This window comes from Coturnix japonica, chromosome 1, assembly GCF_054131305.1.
Source record: "Coturnix japonica strain WE chromosome 1, WE-NBRP24, whole genome shotgun sequence".
In the NCBI taxonomy this organism is placed as follows: Eukaryota; Metazoa; Chordata; class Aves; order Galliformes; family Phasianidae; genus Coturnix; species Coturnix japonica.
The window spans coordinates 122,144,398-122,164,081 of NC_140663.1; the positions used below are offsets into that span (position 1 = coordinate 122,144,398).

At 43.3% G+C, this 19,684-nt stretch overlaps 1 protein-coding gene across 2 annotated transcripts; it reads right to left on the reverse strand.

Moving 5' to 3' along the window:
• Positions 1–2,112: 2,112 nt before the first annotated feature.
• CREG2 (cellular repressor of E1A stimulated genes 2) lies at positions 2,113–19,609 on the reverse strand. 2 transcript variants are annotated; one of them, XM_015850325.3, is made up of 4 exons: positions 19,215–19,609; positions 18,206–18,375; positions 7,705–7,818; positions 2,113–5,470 (listed from the first exon to the last, which is right to left on the reverse strand). In XM_015850325.3, the coding sequence occupies exons 1-4, from the start codon at positions 19,602–19,604 to the stop codon at positions 5,323–5,325; spliced, it is 822 nt and encodes a 273-aa protein (XP_015705811.2). In that variant the 5' UTR covers positions 19,605–19,609; the 3' UTR covers positions 2,113–5,322. The 2 variants fall into 2 exon arrangements, with proteins under 2 accessions (XP_015705811.2, XP_085389733.1); XM_085533607.1 differs by lacking the exons at positions 2,113–5,470; positions 7,705–7,818 and adding an exon at positions 15,857–16,116.
• Between the last annotated feature and the right edge of the window lie 75 nt (positions 19,610–19,684).

Genomic DNA, 19,684 nt, shown 5'->3' on the forward strand with positions numbered 1-19,684 from the left:
GAGGGTAGAATAAGCGTCCTCCCAAGGGAGAGGCGGGTTGTGGGGCAGGAAGCGGGGTGGGACGGCAGCAGGTACGGCTGGAGGCTGCCGGGAATAGAGCGCGGTGTGAGGCAGGGCAGGGGGGGAAGGCAGTCAGTAAAGCTAAAAGCTGAGATAAGAGAGGTACTTGAGCCTCCTACAGCACTATAGCACGTTTGGGAACGCCTTGTCAGCCTGCTGGGTATTGCAGGTTGGGTGTTAGGAAGAATTTCTCCTCACACAGAGCAGTGCTGCAGTGGCACAGGCTGCACAGGGAGGTGGTGCAGTCACCGTCCCTGGAGGTGTTCAATAGCCACGTGGATGTGGCACTGAGAGATGTGGGCAGTGGGCATGGGATGGGCTGCTGGTTGGACTGGGTGATCTGAGAGGTCTTTTCCAACCTTAGTGATTCTACAAAGGCTTCTATGTACTGTTCCGGCTACTGAAGTGGATCACCTTTTCACCAGCCTTTTTGAACCATCTCACACATTCAGTTTTCTTTGAAAAGTCAACAGTTGTGTCATCACAGTTGGCTACGTACGCTGTCCAACAGTGTTGACAGATCTCTGTCTTCTTCCTAAATCATAACTGTAGATCTGGCAGCACCTGGCCTACTTTCCGAGGAGGGTGTACTGGGATAAAGGCCTTGAGCTCAGTAAATCCTTAGTGCCAGGAGGACTGCATCTGTCTGCATCAAGGCCATTGTGCCCCATGTTCTGGCTTACAGTCAGTGGTAAAATAAATCCAGTTAAAAATAAAAAACAATAACACAAAAAAAACCACAAAACTTAAACCCTCAACTATTCTTCAAAGTAACTCAAGCATTCTCCCCAAATACTTGGCAGTATAGTTTTGGGACTCTCTCCAAAGGCACTGAGCATAGTGAGAACCAGATCAAAGTAACAAAGTCAAGATGACAGTCAGGACAGATCTATGGAGCACAGTAAGGGGTTGTGGAGGATAAATTTGAACTGCAAAAGTAGTTAATGAAGGAAAAAATGAGGGAAAACGCCAGAGGACATTAAATGGGAGATGGTGAATGGAGTTAGTGGCAGAGCAGAGGAGGTAGAGACTGACAGTGTTGAACAACAGCACGCAGCAGAATTTGGAAGGAGCCAGAAGGTGTTTGGCAAAAAGCAGGTTGAAAAAAAATGCCAGTATTTTTAGTGAACCCAAAAGTGTAGTTCATGTGAGAATTTTCTGGATAAAAAAAAAAAAGTGAAAGGTACTTTGTGTAATCAAAATAGACATTGCTCCAGAAATGGGACGGAGGTAAAATAAAATTAAGTGAAAATGAAAGGAACGTCTGTGTGGAATGTTCTTTGGACAGTATGGAGTCACTGAAAACAAGAAAATGATGCTGATTGCGGTTTGTACAGGTTAGGAAACTATTGTCACGAGCTTCACAGAGAATGAAGTCCAACCAATGACAGGACAAAGATTGTAAGGTGTAAATAGGAAGCACAATCTGTTCCCTATGCCTCTTTTATTTCTTTTTTTAATGAAGTAGAGACTGTAGTGGAGGAGCTTGGATTTTGTTGAAAGGAGATGGTGCGGGAAAACAGAATGAAAAGGTAAATTGTCAGCCTGGGCTTAAGAAATCTTGCCGGAGGGAAGCAGACAGAAAAGAACAAGCTGTAACAAGAACTTACAAGAGTAAGGCTTGCAGTGGAAAAAAATAGCACTGAGGAATCTTCCAAAACACCATTAATGCACACCTGATAGGTGCCGGCTCAGTCTCCTTGGGCAGAAAGGAACAACGGATGTTGTTAATAATAACAATTAATTGCCATGCTGAAAACAGAGCTGATAGAACTGAGAAGACGAAAGGGAGATAGAAGATGCCCAGCTGCTTCATCCCCAGAGAGATGGGAAGCTACACTGAGACAGATCTGATTCTCTGTTCCCAGAAGTACTTTGGAAGAAATTAGCTTGGTTTGGGAAAACAGAAAAATAGCAGAAATTTGAATGGCTGACAATAATAATAATAATAATAATAATAATAATAATAATAATAATAATAATAATAATAATAATAAATAGTAGTAAGCTACTCGGGCTCATACCACACATTTAAGGATATACTAACTGCAGTTCCTCTTTGAAAACTGTTTTTATTTGCATTTTGTCCTCGATAGGCCTCGATGTTTTGTTAACATTCAGTATCTTTAGAAATCAAAATGCATTGCAGATTGCAGTACACATCCAGAAATAAAACATATGGGACTTCATCCAGCTAAGTGATGAAAATTTCATCAGTAATGGAGTATTCTTTGGTTAAATAAGAACAGCAGTTGAGACTAGCTGTGCTTAAATACTGTGCATGCATGATGTGTGCACAATTTAGCAAAACATTTGAGCTCAGGGTTCAGAGCTTTGTCTTCCTTTTTCTCAGCAAATACACAGACATGATTAAATGCATCTCTTAAATATTGCAAAACCCCAGCTGAAGTTTTAAATAATAGGTGTTGCACAACAAGTGTTTCTGGGGAAGCTAAAGAAATAAGTAAAATACAGGACACGTGGCAATAAGTTACATATCAGCCAGCTGAAATAAATTTGCCAGGGCTTATCCAGGCCTTCTAAAAATAGTTCTTTGATCTAATAACCAAAGCACAACAAATAAATAGGAGTTCTGCTACTGACTTAAGCTGAAGCAAGATGAGACCCTTCACAGTCTCAAGGAAATCTGATCTCATTATTCTATCTTAATAAGACTCTTTCAGTTAAGAGCTTTTACAAACATAATTTGGCCTATGACGGCCAATACCACCAATACATTTGCCTCTTTAAGGAGAAAATGGAAGCAGTGAGTGATTAATAATGTAAAGCACGGTTAAATAAATCACCGACTGTGTCTTCCCCTTTTTGTGCTCTGGAAAATTCCATTCAAAAGTCTGCACATGATAGTTTTGATGAATTTCTGTAGACTTTCAAGAACTTTAATGGTAGCTATTCCTTGGAAGAAGAAAGCATGAGATGTGATTTACAGCAGTGTTTCTTTATGAAGGCTCTTTTGTCACTTTACGTGACATTCCTGCTTCGTGTCTTGAGCTTCTGTCAAGAATCTCAAGGCTTGTCGGTATAGAAAAGCTCACCGATGAATGTGTCAATTTATAACACGGTATATGCCTCCAATTAATCTAACTGTGCAGGGACACAGCAAGTAGTATGAATTCAAAACCTTTCTTCTAGCACACACTTCTTAAACAGGTAAAGCTCTTTATCTAAATATCTAAATACACCCCCTTACTGCTTTAAGGCAAGAGCGTTAGTCAGTAATGGATAATACATCCCTGTTACCAAGCTGCCTAAGGATGGAAGCACAGGAATATGTAGCTTGGACCTGTGGAGATTCCCTTTGAGAGCCAAGGACTCTGCCTACTGACCTCTGTTTTGAAAGTCCCATTAAACCTAGTGGACAAAGGGTCAATTCCATAGTGCACAAAGATGTCCGTGGCAAAATTATTTGAATCAAGAATGATTTCACTGAACAGTATTCTATAAATTTGTACTGATTCGGGACTACACAGCACCAGATTCAGGGACAAGTTTAGATGGGAGGATGCTGCTCATCTGCCAAGAAAATACGGGAAATACATTCAGACAGGACACTTCCTCCTCTTGTGTAATTACCTCTGCAAGAGATCTGCAGACTCGCTGGCAATAAGACAAGAAAAAAAATGCTTACCAAATGTCTAAAGAAAGTTTCTCCCCTACATCTTCCTTCAGTTCTTACAGAATATTAGGAACATTTGTGATGCCTGCAGACTTGAAGCCAAGATCTAAGTAGCCCTGGAAGTTAAAACAGCACAGTGCCCAGATTTGTTCAGAGAATTATGTTCTTCATGCCTGAACCAAAATAAGCTCAGCTACACTTAATTGGCTTCCAGGTGGTCACAGCTCCCTGAGCAGCCTTGGAGCTCTGGCCAGGGATTAACCTGTAAAAACTCAGGTCACTCACTGAGAAACTCACACTACTCATGCCTGCCTCGGTGTGGACTAGTGCCAAGGGCTCTGCTTCCCTCCCAGAGACACAGAGAAAGCCATCTCAATCTGCCTCTTTCTTAACCTAACAAGGAAAGCAGCCTTTTCAAACTGTGTCATGATGTGACCAGCTAGCCACGGGACCTTTTCCACTATCACACCATTAGGAATTGCAGAATAAGATTGCTAGAAAAATGAGTATTTTGATGATCTAGTGGTTGGCAACCCTGCACATAGCAGGGGGGGTTGAAATTGGATGATCATTAGGGTCCTTTTCAACCCAGGCCATTCTATGGTCTGAAATATCTCTCTTCAGACTTCTTAAATAAATAAATAAATAAATAAATAAACGAACGAACGAACCAACCATGAACAAACCCTTTAAAACTTAGGGAAGAAATGGGAATTAAGGGACTGGCTCCACACCTAGATTTGTTGGTGAGGTTTTACAGAAGCCCATTACATAAACAAGTTAAAAAATAAAGGGGTGGCTGGAGATGGGGTACAAAAAATTGGGGACTGCGGGCTATTGATAGACTTTTTGTCTTTCATAACAGAAACAGACTAGCTGAGAATCCTTCAGTTCTTCTTAGGATAATGTTTATGGTTGTATTGGGATAATCCCTGTGAGCCTGGTTTGGTTTTGGCTCTTAACATGTATAACCAGCTTTGTGTCAGTAGAAAACAAGTTCTACTGAAGTTGTGTTGTTTGAGCAGCTTGCATTTTATTCCTCACAAATAGTCTTTGGAGCCTTTCTACTCAATTTCCGAGTGAAATATCAAATTAGGGCAACTAGGAAAAAAATGCATGTGGAAAATACAAGTTAGCAAATGAGAGCAGTTTTAGCACAATCCTTCAACAACTTCAGTATCTAAAGGTGCAGTTATTAGGTTTTGCAGAGAGCGCCTCTAGACAGAGAGACTGAGCAGCAATAATACTTCCACAATACATGGAGGGTTTTGAATAGGCAAGTTTGCCTTCTCTGTGAAACAGAACATTATAGTTAGTGAGTGACTGCATGTAAAGAAAAGAAAAACTGAAACTCTAAACAAACACATAAAGCATTCAAGATGATACATTGCCTGTTTGAAATGACGTGTTTCTACATTGCAGGGTAGGGCTGCTGTCTACCTCTCCTTTATAATTTGAAAGTCTGTGTTGGTTTATTTTCACCCTGCTTCACGTAAGACAGAGCTATTTTGAAGCCTTTTGAAAATAAAGTATATATATATCACTGTAAAATAACCATTCAGAGTGAAATTTGTAAAGTGTTCAGAAAGGAAACACTATCAATCTCTCCCTCAAAGCCCATTCAATCAAGCTTTACTTGGAACTGCTTTTAAATACTCTTCTACTGCAATGGTAGAAACACCTCCATACCAGCTCTGAAGCCAGACGTGCTCAATATTCATTTTCATGAAGAACCATTCGTAGCTACGAGGCCACTTTCTTATCACTGGGTGCCTGGAAGGACAAAGAATATATATATATATTAAAAGATGCACCAAATCATATGCCTTGTCTGCTTTATTCTTCAGCCTAGTGTGCTTGGTCAGAAGGAAACTCAAAATCTGACAGTCACCATCATTCATCTTTTTTTGCTCTGCCTTGAAATAAGGTTTATGGTGTTCCACGCCTCAATGTGACTAAAACTACAGCTTAAAACATGATGAGGGGGTTCCAGTAACTCCCTGTTGTCCACTCAGCCTCCCCTAAGCTGTCTGTAGGCATCTCAAGGGCGTTGCTGACAGAATTCAGGTGGTTTTTGTTATTGCTGTTTTGTTCTTTTCATGGTTATGAGCAAAAACAAGCAGCAACCTTATCATCTGCTGGGTGTGTTATTATTTCACTGAGCTGTTCCCAGATGCTCCTTTCCTTTTGGCTCCAGATGATGGTGGTCCACAAGAAACAACGGCCTTAAAGGCATATATGGAGTATGGTTTCGGCTGTGGTTTTATTCAGTATTCCACTTCCTTCCTTGGTGAGCCTATATTTTTTGTAAGGAAGGAGGGTGGAAGCTTGAGGCCACGTGTAGGTCATTGGAGATGCAGTATTCACACTCAGGCCAAGGAAAAGCTGCAGGGATTATTACAACCTATACCAATTCCTGAGCAGCCACAGGCAAATTATTTTGTTGCAGATTTGCTGGTGTCCTACAGGCACCCAGACCACATATTTAAGCACAGCTATCTGTGTCTGATCTATTGGATAGTACGGAAGGTTTAATGCCTAATTCTGGGAGAAGCTTATGGCTCTGCTGAGGGTGCAGCTCAGTCCTCCACCTGCATCACCTCCAGGCAATCACCTGGAGCAGCTTCTCTGTTTATCCATTAATTACCACCGGGATGACGGGGCACTCTGACGGTGTTGACCAAATTTGGCTTAACAGCAGAGCCCACTTCCTTGAAGTCAACTACATTCATCTCCACGACCACCCAGCTATTTTGGCAGCTGCCTGTGGGTTTTCCCCAAGGAGTCCTTTGAGCAGCTGCAGTGTATATGTTTATTCCTTACAGAGCATCTGAAAAAACAAAGGCTGCTTAGAAGCACTGGTCTGCAGCACTGGACTTTATGATGGGGGACTGTGTCTGGTTATTCTGTGATCACATTCATTTGGTGCGCCCTTCTTCTATGCTGGACCACCACTACCTAGAACTAGAATTAAGTTGTCCTGCCTGCTTTTCTCTTGCAGCTTCCTCATTCTCTCAAGATTGACCCTGTTGTTCATGCCACCCTGTTAAAACCTGTTTACCCAGATCCTTCCCAGCAGGCCAGAGAGAACATTGCATCTGGGCCATGCTGGATGTCAGCACATCCCAGTTTCCCCACAGTACTTGCTGTACTGGTCAGGACAAGGCTTGGAGGACAGCTTGTGTTGTAGGTGTGTGTCCCAACTGAGGTTTGGGCTTTTAATACCTGTTACACTGATAAAAACAGGCCAGACTTGAGGGTGTGGGGCACACACTGGATATGAGGTGAATGGTGTCAGGGTTGTGCTTTGTGTTTGTTGACCGGAGCCTGTGTTCTGTAAATATTATGGCTTTGGAAGTAGTTCTTATGCACAATCTCTTTGTGCAACCACTTGCTATGTCTTTTAGGACCTATATTTCTCTCAGGCCCAGCCTGACAGCACACTCATTTATTCTCCAGTGTAGCTCATTTGGAGGTGTCAAGAACTGCAGTGCTGGGAAGGACAAATTGTTTGCTATCGGGTTGCAGAGTTTCCAGGAGATGAGAAGCCGACAATCCATAATCTTGTTTCCAAACCACTAGGTTTGGCCTTACAGAAGCATATAGGCTTCTGTCTGGTACCTGGAAGGAAGCAGAGCTCTGGCTATTGTCAGGATTAGGAGCAATTCCTGTGCTGTGCTGAGGCAGAATTACTAAATGCAATGTCCCACTTAACAAATGCACTCCGTACTCATGGAATCTCTCCTCAGAGCCACATGATTACAAAACACATGTTCTACTTATATCTAACATTTAGTAACTGTCTCCGTATTACTTGCCTCAGTAGGTAAAAGGAGGTTGTGAAGCTCTGCCCGTGGTTTCAAAGCAGCAAAGTCTCAGCATACTTTGTTGCCCCCAAAGTAAATTGGGCTTGTTACTTCTCAGCTTTTCCATACCAAATGGCCACATCTACATATTTGTCTCAAATTTGCAGACTGTACTACACTCTATGCATATCACATACAGACCTAGAAAACATTGCTTGCTTGGCAAATTCCGTTTCCTCTGGAGGCACTGTGACCATCTGTCCTGTGAGTGTCAGTCTGGCGCACCTTGGATCCTCCGGATCAACTACGTTTTTTCTGTGCACAGAGAAAAAATGCTCATGTGTAATAGCTTGTTTTATTTGCTTTTACATAAATATTAAGAACTACAAAAGTTTCTCACACCTTGCAGGTCTTTTCTGCCCTCAGTTGTTCGGGGGGTCTGTTGACAGAATACTCACCTGATGTAGATCTCTGCTCTATACATTTGCTTAGCCTTAGTGTATGCTTTTAAAAACTGCCTTAATAAATATATTTTTAAAATGTGAAAATCACAGAATCACAGAATTGTAGTGGTTGTAAGGGACCTCCAGAGATTATCGAGTCCAACCCCCCTGCCAAAGCAGGCTCCCTACACCACGTCACACAGGTAGGCGTCCAGGCGGGTCTTAAATATCTCCAGAGAAGGAGATTCCACCACCTCCCTGGGCAGCCTGTTCCAGTGCTCCGTCACCCTCACTGTACATTGTCTCCACACACTGCTGAAAAGAGCCCGGCCTTGCCACTTTGCTCCCCACACCTCAGATATTTATAGACCTGGATCAGGTCCCCTCTCAGTCTTCTTTTCTCAAGCCAGAACAGACCCAGTTCACTTAGCCTTTCTTCATAGGGGAGATGCTCCAGGCCCTTCGCCATCTTTGCAGTAGACTCTTTCCAAGAGATCCCTGTGGCAGGTTTTCCAGACATACATGCAGACTCTAATTCAGGACTCTGAAAAGAATTAGTGAGGTGACATATGGCTGTGCCTACAAAATAACTACGCATACTTGTATTTGTGTGTCATTTTTCCTTTTGCCTGTCCTAGAAAATCAATTCTTGTTCATTTCTTTCCATTTTTCAACTGCTTTACATTGCTCTTCACCACAGAACGAATAAAAAAATAAAGAGTGAGAGAAAGAGAGACAAGGAAGGTCTATTAAAAAAATATATCTAACTGCATTAATCCTTCAAACTGAGACAGGGAAGGTACTTGTTGCTTTTTGGCTCTTTCTATACAGTCATAACAAATAACTCCCATTAGTATCTACGGCACAACCGCTGACTCTGACTTTTATGGTACAGTGATATAAATCATACGTAAACTGACAAATTGCTAAAAAGTTTCATGAAATGACTACAAAGGCCTGCTCCTGAATGTGCTGAACATCTCCATGGCTCATTGTCAGCACACCGAGACTGCTCAGCATTGCCCAGGACTGGGTCCCCACTCGCAAACATAAGCCCTTTAGGAAATGAAAATTGCATTTCTTGTTCTCCGTTTTAATCTGAAGCAGTGCAGTAAATTACATCTCATTTGTGTGCAGTTTTACTTAAAGATCTCGGCTTGAGCCCTTTAGCCTTAACTGTGTGCAGTCTGCAATGGCTTTTTTTGTTGTAACTCTCAATATGTGCCTATCACATGCAGGAAACATATGGGCATCCTCCTGCAGCTAATTTAACACCTGCAGATTCCCCACAGATGGTTATGAAAGACTGCGTAGCTTACTGGATAAAGTGTCTGCTTTTATAGATAGGACCACAAACAGAAATATGCAAGGAAATACAACAGGCTGATTGATACTCAGCTATGCCCAGTGAGCACTTGGCACAGTCTGTAGCCCAAGATCCAAAGAGCTGTTTGCAGTCGCATCATCTCTAGGCTGTTTTTTCAGCATCCTGTTCAAGCTGGAGCAGCTGTTCTCTGAAGGTAGTGTTCAGCTTAACAATGTCTGGACAAACTGCACTTGCGCTCCTTTTCCTCTGTCACACGTGGGAGGAAGGTCACCGACCATGGGAGTGTTCAAGAAACGTCTGGATGTTGTGTTGATGAATATGATTTAGCTGGGAAGTATTGGTAATGGTTGGACTAGATGATCTTCTAGGTCTTTTCCAACCTTGATAATTCTGTGATTCTGTGAAGGTCAGCCACCAAGAATCAAGCTCAAACTTTCTGTTCAGACCCATAAACAGCAGCCCAGTTTTCTGCAGTACATCCACACATTTATTGAACACCTCCATGGACTCCAAGACTTCCCTGGGCAGTCTGTTCCACTTCCACTGTTCCAGTGATAGCCTCACCACTCTTCCTGATATAATCTTTTTCCCTCTTTCCAACCTGAACATCCCCTGGTGCAACTTGAGGCCATCATCCTATCACCTTGGCACCATATGCATTTTTATACTTTTAACTCATTGAGTCTTAAGAATATGGAAGGGAAATTCTCACTAGCAAAACTGCAGTTAAAACATTTGCTTTAAACTAATAACCCTTTGGATACGAAAACCATTTTATCCATAGCCTAGCAGTGCCATAAAACAGCTGGAAGCGGGGAGAACTATTTGCAACTGCTTTTGTCTGGTACAGCTCCTAGGTAAAATGTTAGCTGCTTTCAGGGATTATATTAAAGAATGTCTTCATTTCACAGAGTGATCAAGGTGATAAATGAGGCTGAACATAGGAGCAGCAAGAGGTTTGATACCTTCTCAAATGGCAATTATTTGATCTTCTCGTGCAAATAATCATTAACTCTCAGTACTTGCTGATTTTTGAGTTGACAATTGACTTGTTGCTGGTATGCAGTGAATGATACCTGCCTTTCTTAAGAGATTTCTTTGCCTGGTAGGGTGTCAGATGTGTCTTTCGCCTGATTTACAGGAAAAGCAGCACTCTTCATATATGGCTGATGACAAAACCCACACACTGTGCATCTATATCTGGAATCTTTTTTATTGCTGTATATTTTTCCCTGCCTCCTTCTGTCCTTAGTTTTCTGTATGTTATTCTCTCTTCTCAGGGTGTTACACTGACACACACAATACTACCATTCCCAGTAGAAGTTATTCAGACTGAATTTTGCACAACTGAGCAACGTTCTGGAGAGGCAGAAGTTTATTTTTCTGGAAAATGAGGCAAATTGTTTGTTAAAAACATGCACGATGAAGCTTAGAAGTGCTGAACAAGGACAACCACACATATGGATCTAGTATTATTACTTGTCTGGCTTTGCTTTTAACACTGCCTCTTATCATATGTTTTCTGTTTCAGAACACTGACCTTGTATTCTAATCTTCCACTAACATTAGTACTTTTTTCAGTCAAAGGAGCTCTTCAAATTCGGAGATAAATCTGTTTCTGTGTCACTTTTGGCATAGGATTTCCCTAGTAATGTGTGATTACTTTCATAGTTTCTGAAGAATAATAAAACCCTAAAAGTTAAATCTCTTCTAACTGTATTGTGAATGGGTCTTGAATTTTCACTGGTGTTACTGCTGTAATTTATGTACACATGGGTTTTATTTCTTAAGAGTAAGGGGATACAGTGACATGGCTTATAATTTTACTAAAGATAATGAAGGAATGTTAAGGATAAAGTTAAAGGTATATTTACTAAAGTACCCCTCCTTCACATCAATAGATGTGGACTCATACATTCCCTGGTTATTTCTTGCCTTCTATCTAAATAGATCCACATTCAGCTCTCAGTCGTTGAGTTCCTTTTGCCTTGGTTGGCTCAAGGACAAGGAGTGCAAGAACAGCTTTATATAAGATTTGTGCACTGCTGATGGGGGCTGTGGGGGAGGCAGAGCCATAGGAAGGGAAGGCATGCTGACAGCACAGTCCCCATGCCAAGGAAACCATAGATGACTTCTTAGGTCCTGGACAGAGAATCAGGTCTTCTACAGCCCTGGAGAGGGCTTCATGAAGGCTGTGATAAGAACTGAAGGGAAGAGAAAGCAACGACTTGTGGAACAAGACAAATCTATAAGGAACGCGATTATTTATTTATGCTTATATAAAATATATACACCTTCTTGCAGAAATTAACTGAAGCCAGATGAAAATGGAAGAGGATTCAGCTTATGCACTTTATAAGAACATGGTGCATTAAGAGACATTCTCTTAATTATTCATCTGATTTGTGAAGAGAGAAGAATTGATTTTCTCTGTTCCTCTGCTTCTGGTGAACAAATGAGGTATGCAGAGTTAGACCCAGCCTGGGCAGTTCTCTTCTCTGAGCACGTGAAGTTGGAGAGAGAGCTGCATTCCCTTCCATTGAGCTGAGCCTCCGAGTTCCTTCTTAGCTAGCTCTGCTGAGCTATGGGCAAACCAGTGTCCAAGTGAATATGCTTCTCAATAATGATGGGAAGCATTCTGCTGATGAACACGTCCCACTTATTCTACTGCATACCGCTTCTGCACTTTCTGAGTCACAGTTCAAGAGTGGTTCAGGGCAAAGAGTGCTACCTACTCATTAAATTGTTTACTGCACAAGCCACCTTGTAGATTATAATTAGAAGGTTCCTGTACCAAAACTAGCTAAGTGCAGATCTGATGAATGTATGGTTCAGGCTGACGTCATTCTATGGGTTCACAAGGTGATGGTATTGGGACTTTGTTAGGGATCCTTTTTGTATTTGAGATCCCTTCTTTGACTGATTATGACCTGGCACATGGTTTCCCTGTGTATTACCCTTATCCTTGGCCTCTACAGTCCATTACTAAGTTAAAACAGATTGGCAGAGATCAGCAGTAAAAGCAAAAGAAGAGTTTGGGAAGCACTTGAGAAAGACTACCAAGTGTTCCCAAGAAGGAATCAGTAGGAAGGTGGGAGTATTCAGTGATGCTCCAGGGACTGGTGGAGGAAACAGGGATCTATAGATGGCAATCTCTCTGTTCTCCCCCAGTTTGCTTTTCCCACTGAGGAGCTACTTCTCTCTCCTGAAGAGACAGAACTTTCCATCCTTCCAGTAGGAAACTTTACACCTCTACTTCTTGAGCATAACAAAAGAGAGAAGAAGCTGTAAAAGCTTTTTGCAACTGTAGAAAGGGGGAGTCAAGAAGAAAGCTCTACTGTTCCTATTCCTATTCCTGGTACTTTAGAGAACCTCATGTGTGGCATAAGGGCCATGACTGTCCTGCAGTGGTAGCTGCATCCATACAAATCTATGCCATTAGGACTGGCTGAGGATGAACCTGCTGCTGGCACTGCTCATCCCCATCTGCTTCCATCCACACAAGGAAGGCACTTTGTCCTCCTGTGCAGGACCCCTATCTGCCTCGCCCCAAATAGCTACTATGGCATCATAGAATTTTTTGTCTTCTAAAATCTACATGAAAAAAAACAAAGGAAATGCTACGTCCCTTGGGAATTATTTTAGGGTGCACATAATTTTGATTATTAAATCTGATTAATTTTGAAAAGCAAGTTATTCTCCTTATTCATTTCATTTGCTCGTCACTAACTGATGGAGTCTCCCAGGCATAAAGAGTGCATTGGTGCTGCTAATCCACGCAGCATGAACGTCAAAGAAAATCTCCGCTGAAAGCAATTTCATAATCTGAAAAGCTGTTGCTGGCCTTTAGCTGGATATGGTAGGGCAGTTTCGCTCTGCTCTGGCTTGGACAAGAATTTCTTTATCAGCCGTGTTTGAGAGCCAGCAGAGACACTCAAAAGACCTGGGCTTTCAGAAGAGCTGTCTTTCATGATGGACCTCAAGTCAGGCTTGGAAGCTGAAGAGTACAATGGCTTCATTGCATCCTAGTGATCTAGTGCTCATAGTCTACCTGTCTAAATGTTTTAAGTCTGTTCCCAGAAGAGAATTCTTTCTAGAATGCTTTAATTGTAATTTCTTACATCATATCAGATACTTTGTCTGTCTTTGTTGAATGTAACAACCATTTTTTTTAGTTGAACTATATGGTTAAGCCAGGAAGGTTTTATATAGTTCAACCACAGACAATTCACAGAAAACAAACAGAATCATAGCATCAACTGTTTCTGTAAGCACAGTCATAGAAACACATGTTGGTGTAGCAGACAGGGATTTTGGGAAGCTGGTTATTTAAGAATACAGGAGAAAAAAAAACAACAAAGTAATTTGGAGCTATATTGTGTGCATTGGGTCATGATGATAGTAGGTTTCATATTTGACTTTCTAATTTGATGTCTTCCTGAATTTTTAAATACAGATATATTTTTTTTCAGGAACAGCTCCTGACATAATTATTTGCATATGACTCGAAAAAGGCCAGTATAAATACCAGAACTAGGAATGTGTCTGTGCCACAGAACACCACGAGGTTGTTCTCAACTTCTGACAAACTAAAGGATGCTTGGATTCAGCTTTCGTCTTCTCTATGCATAATGTCTCCTTGTGTGAAGGTGCAATGCCAAATTGCTTTGTTATGTTCATCCTTGGATTCAACGACAGTGCTGAGAGGCAGATAAATGTCACATTGCCAACTGACCCCTCAATGGTTGTGCCTGTCACCCAGGGCAGTATGTCTTTCTCTCAGGATTGCCTTAGGAATAAAATCAGCAATTCATGTAAGCCAACAACCAGCCAAAAAACAGGAACTCTCACCTACCAAAGTGCTCTCCTCTAGCAGTCCTTCTGGTGGCCTGCTGCTCTCCAAAAATGCTGGAGATGCTTTAGTTCATGCCAGTGTTGTACCTCAAGCAGAAGATGAAACACAGTGGGTGGAATGGCTCAGAAGGAGCCATCTCTGATGCACATCATAAATCAGCAGAAGAATCTGGGTCACTCAAAATCACTCCCAGTTTGGATTTGAAACACCATCCTCAATCTAACAGCAAAGGGAAACAAACCTATGGACTCAGCTCATCCCTTCTCTTTCCTTTCCTCTTGTGTGAAAACCAGCCCATGGCAGTCATGTAACTGTTCCTCGTCTCAGAAAGCTGCATTTGGTCCCCTTGAATGTGCTGAACCTGATGTCAGGGAGACAACACATGTTTAAAATTAATTGCCCGTTTTCCAGACTGCAGCTGTAATGAGGCAGGTCCAGGATCTTACTTGGAAAGAGATCCTCTGAGCAGCTTGTGTGTTGGGAAATTTATTCAGAACAATAGCCTCTCTATTCTTTAGTATAGGGCCCAGTCTTGTTCCCTTTGAAATCTGTAAGAATAAGACTCGATCTTTTCAGTTTTTCTGCAGAATAGGCATGCCTGTGTAGTCTATTTATAGCCTTGAACCATTTAATTTTTCTTGCCTCCATTATCCATTTATCTGCCATCAGATCAGACAGTGTCGCCGCTAACTAACACTCCTGCGGCCTGACCATCAGAGAGCGTCTGCAGAGAGGAACAGCCTGTGTCCCTCTGGGAAATGGAAATCTCTAGGTCAGAGTTGAGGAATCCAGGCTATAGCTGCAACAGCACGATGTATTGCAACTGTGATACCATGTATCACAGCTCTCTTTCTTTCATTTTAAAAGCTAGCACAGTGACTAGTTTGAGCTGTCTAATTCTTTCTTCCCAGATGATTAAGTACTGAGGCTGGAAATCCAAAAAGGCCACTCTATATCCCCTCACAACCCAGAAAGAGGGTATTATTGTCAAGGTTTGAGACTTGAGTATATTCTGAACCAGAACAAATGAAATCCACAACTAAATTTAATATCAAACAGATGTACAAGCACACAAGCCACTTGATACTCATTAGATTCAAGAAGACTATCAAAACCACAGCAGTGTTTTCTTGCAAAAGGCCAGAGATTCTCTTTGTATGCTATAGGTCATCAGCATTCTCCAGGAGAGCACCAAACACTCCTACAAGCACTGACTATAAGCGTCAAACAGCTTTCAGTTATTTTAAGTCATACAACTTTGAGTAGGTTAATAGTTACATTCTAATAAAATTGTACATGTAAACAAGCTGCAAGGCCAAATTCATTGCTGGCATATAAGGACGTGAACTTTCTCAAGTAGAGCATTATTCCTTTAGCTATTTTGCATCATCATTTAGGAATCAAAACAATTAATAATGTCCTAGACTGAGAGAACTTCTGATGTTAATACCATCTATAAAGGGTACTTCCCTTTTTGAAGAAAATCTCACAGATGCTGCCTTAACATCTAGCACAATATGAGGTCTGCCAGGATAACAGGGGGATAGCAAGGGGGAGAGAGAAGCCTGCTACGTCACCCCATAAAGTCCTTCTCTAAGGATGCTCCCTGCTGCTCACACGACTGCTCTGGACACCTTGGCAGACACAGTGTACCCATAGGAGAAGCCTGGCAGAAGCTGCTGAAGCCTTCCTGTGGGGTGCTGGGATGCTGCAGAAGGCTACGGTGTTGCAACAGTGATATAATGAAAAACAAACTGAAAGGACTGACGAAATAAATAATGCAAGGAGCAGCGATTAGGCTCTGAATCCTTGTACTCTGTTCAGTAGCAAGCTCGATATTTAGAGTATGGTTACATGCTAAAATGGGAGTGTCCTATTTTCTCCCACCTTCTCTCCTCCACTCTCCTTTGTGTTCCTCTGGCTCCCGGTGAGCTACTGCAAGTTTCTTCAGATTTATGCTTGAACTCAAGGTCAGGCAAATCCCAGAGCTGATGCAAGAGAAAGAGGAGGCAAGAAGTGTATAAATGTGGCCACTGGCAATTAGAGGCTTCAGCCATCCTGGAATAGGGGTTAGCAGTGCCCAGAGTGCTGCAGCACAAAGCACAAGCACACTGAACAACAGACCAGTGGTTAGTTAGGGAAATTAATAGGTACTTGATAGGGTGACAGTGAATAAATATACTTGAAGGGTTGTGATGTATCTGAATTTCATATTTTTATAAATCATGAATCATGAATTGGTGCTTCCCAAGCAGGTAAATCAAGCAGCAATGCTGCTAAAACATAAAAGGCAAAGACTTTCAAAAGTGGATGTTTAAAGTCAGGGATGAAAGGCCACACTCCAGTGCCTAAATGCATGTGTAATTCTCAGAAGTGCTCATCACCAGCAGCTGACATCAATGGCAGCTCCTCTGAGTATTGAGCCTCTGAAAATAGGGCATCTGTGTTGCTGCTGGGACATGGAGCTGGCCGTACATTTTTAAGTACTTGATCTAGATATTCCGCTCATTATTTGATTGAGTGAAAGAGCTTAGGAAGCAAGAATAAGCTCCATTAGCCTTTTATGAAACAACTGATAAATTTAATTACAATTTGAAATGATTAATTCAAAATATTTAATGAAATAATTTTAGGCAACAGAGTAATGTGGAGTAATAGAGTCTTAGCTCTACCACTCTGTTGACCTTTTCAACCATTCAAAGCTGAATTATCATACAATTACAGAATGGTTTGGGTTGGAAAGGACATCAAAGCCCAGCCAGACCCAGTCCCCACCAGCTCAGGCTGCCCAACCTGGCCTTGAGCACCTCCATGAATAGGGCACCAAAGCTTCTCTGGGCAGCCGTGCTAGTGCTTCACTGCCCTCTAAGTAAACAATTTTCCCCTAACATCCAATCTATATCTCCCCTCATTTAGTTTAAAACCATTTCCCCTTGTCCTATCACTATCTGCCCATGTAAAAAGCTGGCCTCCTTCCTGTTTATAAGCTCCCTTTAAGCACTGGAAGAACGCAATGAGGTCTTCCTGGAGCCTTAATAAACATCAATTATCTTAATAATAAATTACCTTAATAAATATTGTGATGGAAAGTATGTATTGGTGCTTTACATTGCAAGAGGAAGCCGTCGTTTCCTGGCAGCCTTCCATTCCTTGGGAATGGGACATTAGCCTGAAATGACTCTTAATGCTCAGGACTAAGAAAAGATTATTTGCACCACCATCTAACTCTTAAGAAAACAAAGAGTATATTCTGGAGACAAATACAGACTGTTGTTTACCAAGCTCCATCCTGGGGAGCTACAACACAGCCAGTGGAGCTTCCAGAGCTGTCAGGTGGCAGTAGAGATGGCACTCAGGGACACAGTGATTGCTGGTTGGTGATTTGTGGATGGTTGGACTGGATGATCTTGTAGGTCTTTTCCAACCTTGGTGATTCTGTGATTCAGTGATTCTATGATGGTTTAGTGAGCGTGGTTGTGATGGGTTGGCAGTTGAACCTGATGATATACACGTGTAGAGTGCCAGGATGGTAAGATGAGAGGTAAGGCCTTAAGTCACACCAGGGGAGGTTCAGGTTGGTTATTAGGAATGATTTCTTCTCAGAAGGAGCGGAGCTGCAGTGGCACAGGCTGCCCAGGAAGGTGGTGCAGTCACCATCCATGGAGGTGTTCAAGAGCCGTGTGGATGTGACACTGAGGGATGTGGGCAGTGGGCATGATGGGGGTGGGCTGCTGGTTGGACTGGGTGATCTCAGGGGTCTTTTCCAACCTTAATGATTCTGTGATAGTCTGACTTCAACAGCCTTTGAAACTCTGCAGACATTATTGACTAGATCACTATGAGTTATAACTGGATCTTGAACACCTGGATTTCATGGAGACACCTCCAAGCTGAAGTCATTGAATCATAGAATCCTTAGGACTGGAAAAGACATCTAGGATCAACAAGTCCAACCATCCACCTACCACCAATGTCACCCAGCAAACAATGTTCCTGAATAGAATCACTGAATCATTAGGGTATATGTCTGCATTTGTTCTCACTGAGGGTGATACTTGGCAGATAAAATTCTGTTACCTGCAGAAATTTCCATCCAATTCTGGTAGGGTCAGTGAAGCTACAGGATCCTTCAGGAGATCTGCCACTGCGTTATCTTTTAGTGTCACATAAAAGAAAGGGATCCCAGTGCTGTTATTGACAGGACCGTCACTGATAGGCAAAAGGTTCCCATAGGGCATTCCTTGGATCTGCAAAACCCAAATAAGTCATGGTCAGCATCTCTGCACACAGACAGTTCCCAGTGTTGTTCATCTCATAGGGGGCTCTAGCAGGAAGGACAGCAACCCCCAGCTACTCAGTCTCCCATCTTCTGCTGTCATCAAGAGACATATATTTACCGAATTACTACTTTCTAGTGTCTTCAGATATGGGGGAGAACACAAAAACAGCAGCTGTCAGTAATATTACACAGTCATAGAACATCCAGAGTCAGAAGGGACTCATGAGGATCAGCATCCAGCTCCTGGCTCCATAGAGCACCTCCCCAAATCTAAGCCCTGTATCTCAGAGTGGTGTCCAAACACTCATGAACTCCAGCTCTTAGGGCCGTTCCCACTGCCCTGTGCAGCCCATTCCATGCCCACCGCCCTCTGGTTCAGCCCCCGTCCCTATCCCCCATCCTTATGCAATGCTCCAGGTGACTGCAGTCCGTATGGGAGCTGTCCTACCGAGGGGTTCTGCCGAGTGCATGAACCAACAGCGCTGAAGTCTTAGGGCTCAAGGGAATTTCTGACAGCCTGATGTGGAACCAGACAGAAGTTTTGTGTGCGGCTGTATACGTGTAATTAACGATACAGTGTTAAACGTGTGTTGGTTCACACTAACATAGGCTCCCGCTGGCTCAGCCCAGCTCTCTGAAGTTTAAAATGACAATACAAAGTCAGGACCAAGTGAAGCAGGCTGCGGGCGAGCTCAGGAGGCAGCCACAGCTATCTCAGTGGGTCTGAGTGCCAGGGAGCACCAAGGGGAACACTTTAAAGCCAGAACCCACCCCCAACACCGTCCCGCCCCCCCCGCCCCGCGTTACCTTTCCGTGTGCGGCCCGGGAGGCCACGAAGCCCCATGCTCCGTGTCGGGCGATGCGGCGGGCGATGGCGGCTCGTCCCGGCGGTGCTGCGGGCTGCCGGCGGTACGAGAACATGCGGGAAGGGGCTGCCCCCTGCTCCGAGCGCCGCGCCGCCGCCCCGGAGCCCAGAGCCGCGTCCTCCCGGTACGCCGAGGCCGGGAAGCTCTGCTTCCAGAGGCCGCCCGGCTCCTCCAGCAGACCGGGCAGAGCCTCCTCAGTGGAGGAGCTGTGCAGCTCGTCGGCCGCTCCCCCCTCCTCGGGCAGCGGCCAGGACACCGAGCTGAGCACCACGTAGCCGCCCGCGGTTCCCCATAGCAGCGCCGGCAGCCACCAGCACCACAGCGCAGACATCTTCTGCGGCGCGGCCCGCAGCACCCTCCCGCGGCCGATCGCTGCGAGTGCGGCTCCTCGGGGCCTCCCACAACGCCCCC

Coding starts and splice junctions, on each gene's coding strand:
- CREG2 (XM_015850325.3), bottom strand. CDS start 19,604: ATGTCTGCGCTGTGGTGCTGGTGGCTGCCGGCGCTGCTATGGGGAACC. Junction 18,376..19,214: donor CCCGGGCCGCACACGGAAAG/GTAACGCGGGGC, acceptor TGGGTTTTGCAG/ATCCAAGGAATGCCCTATGG. Junction 5,471..7,704: donor AAGCAAGCAATGTTTTCTAG/GTCTGTATGTGA, acceptor TTGTCCTTCCAG/GCACCCAGTGATAAGAAAGT.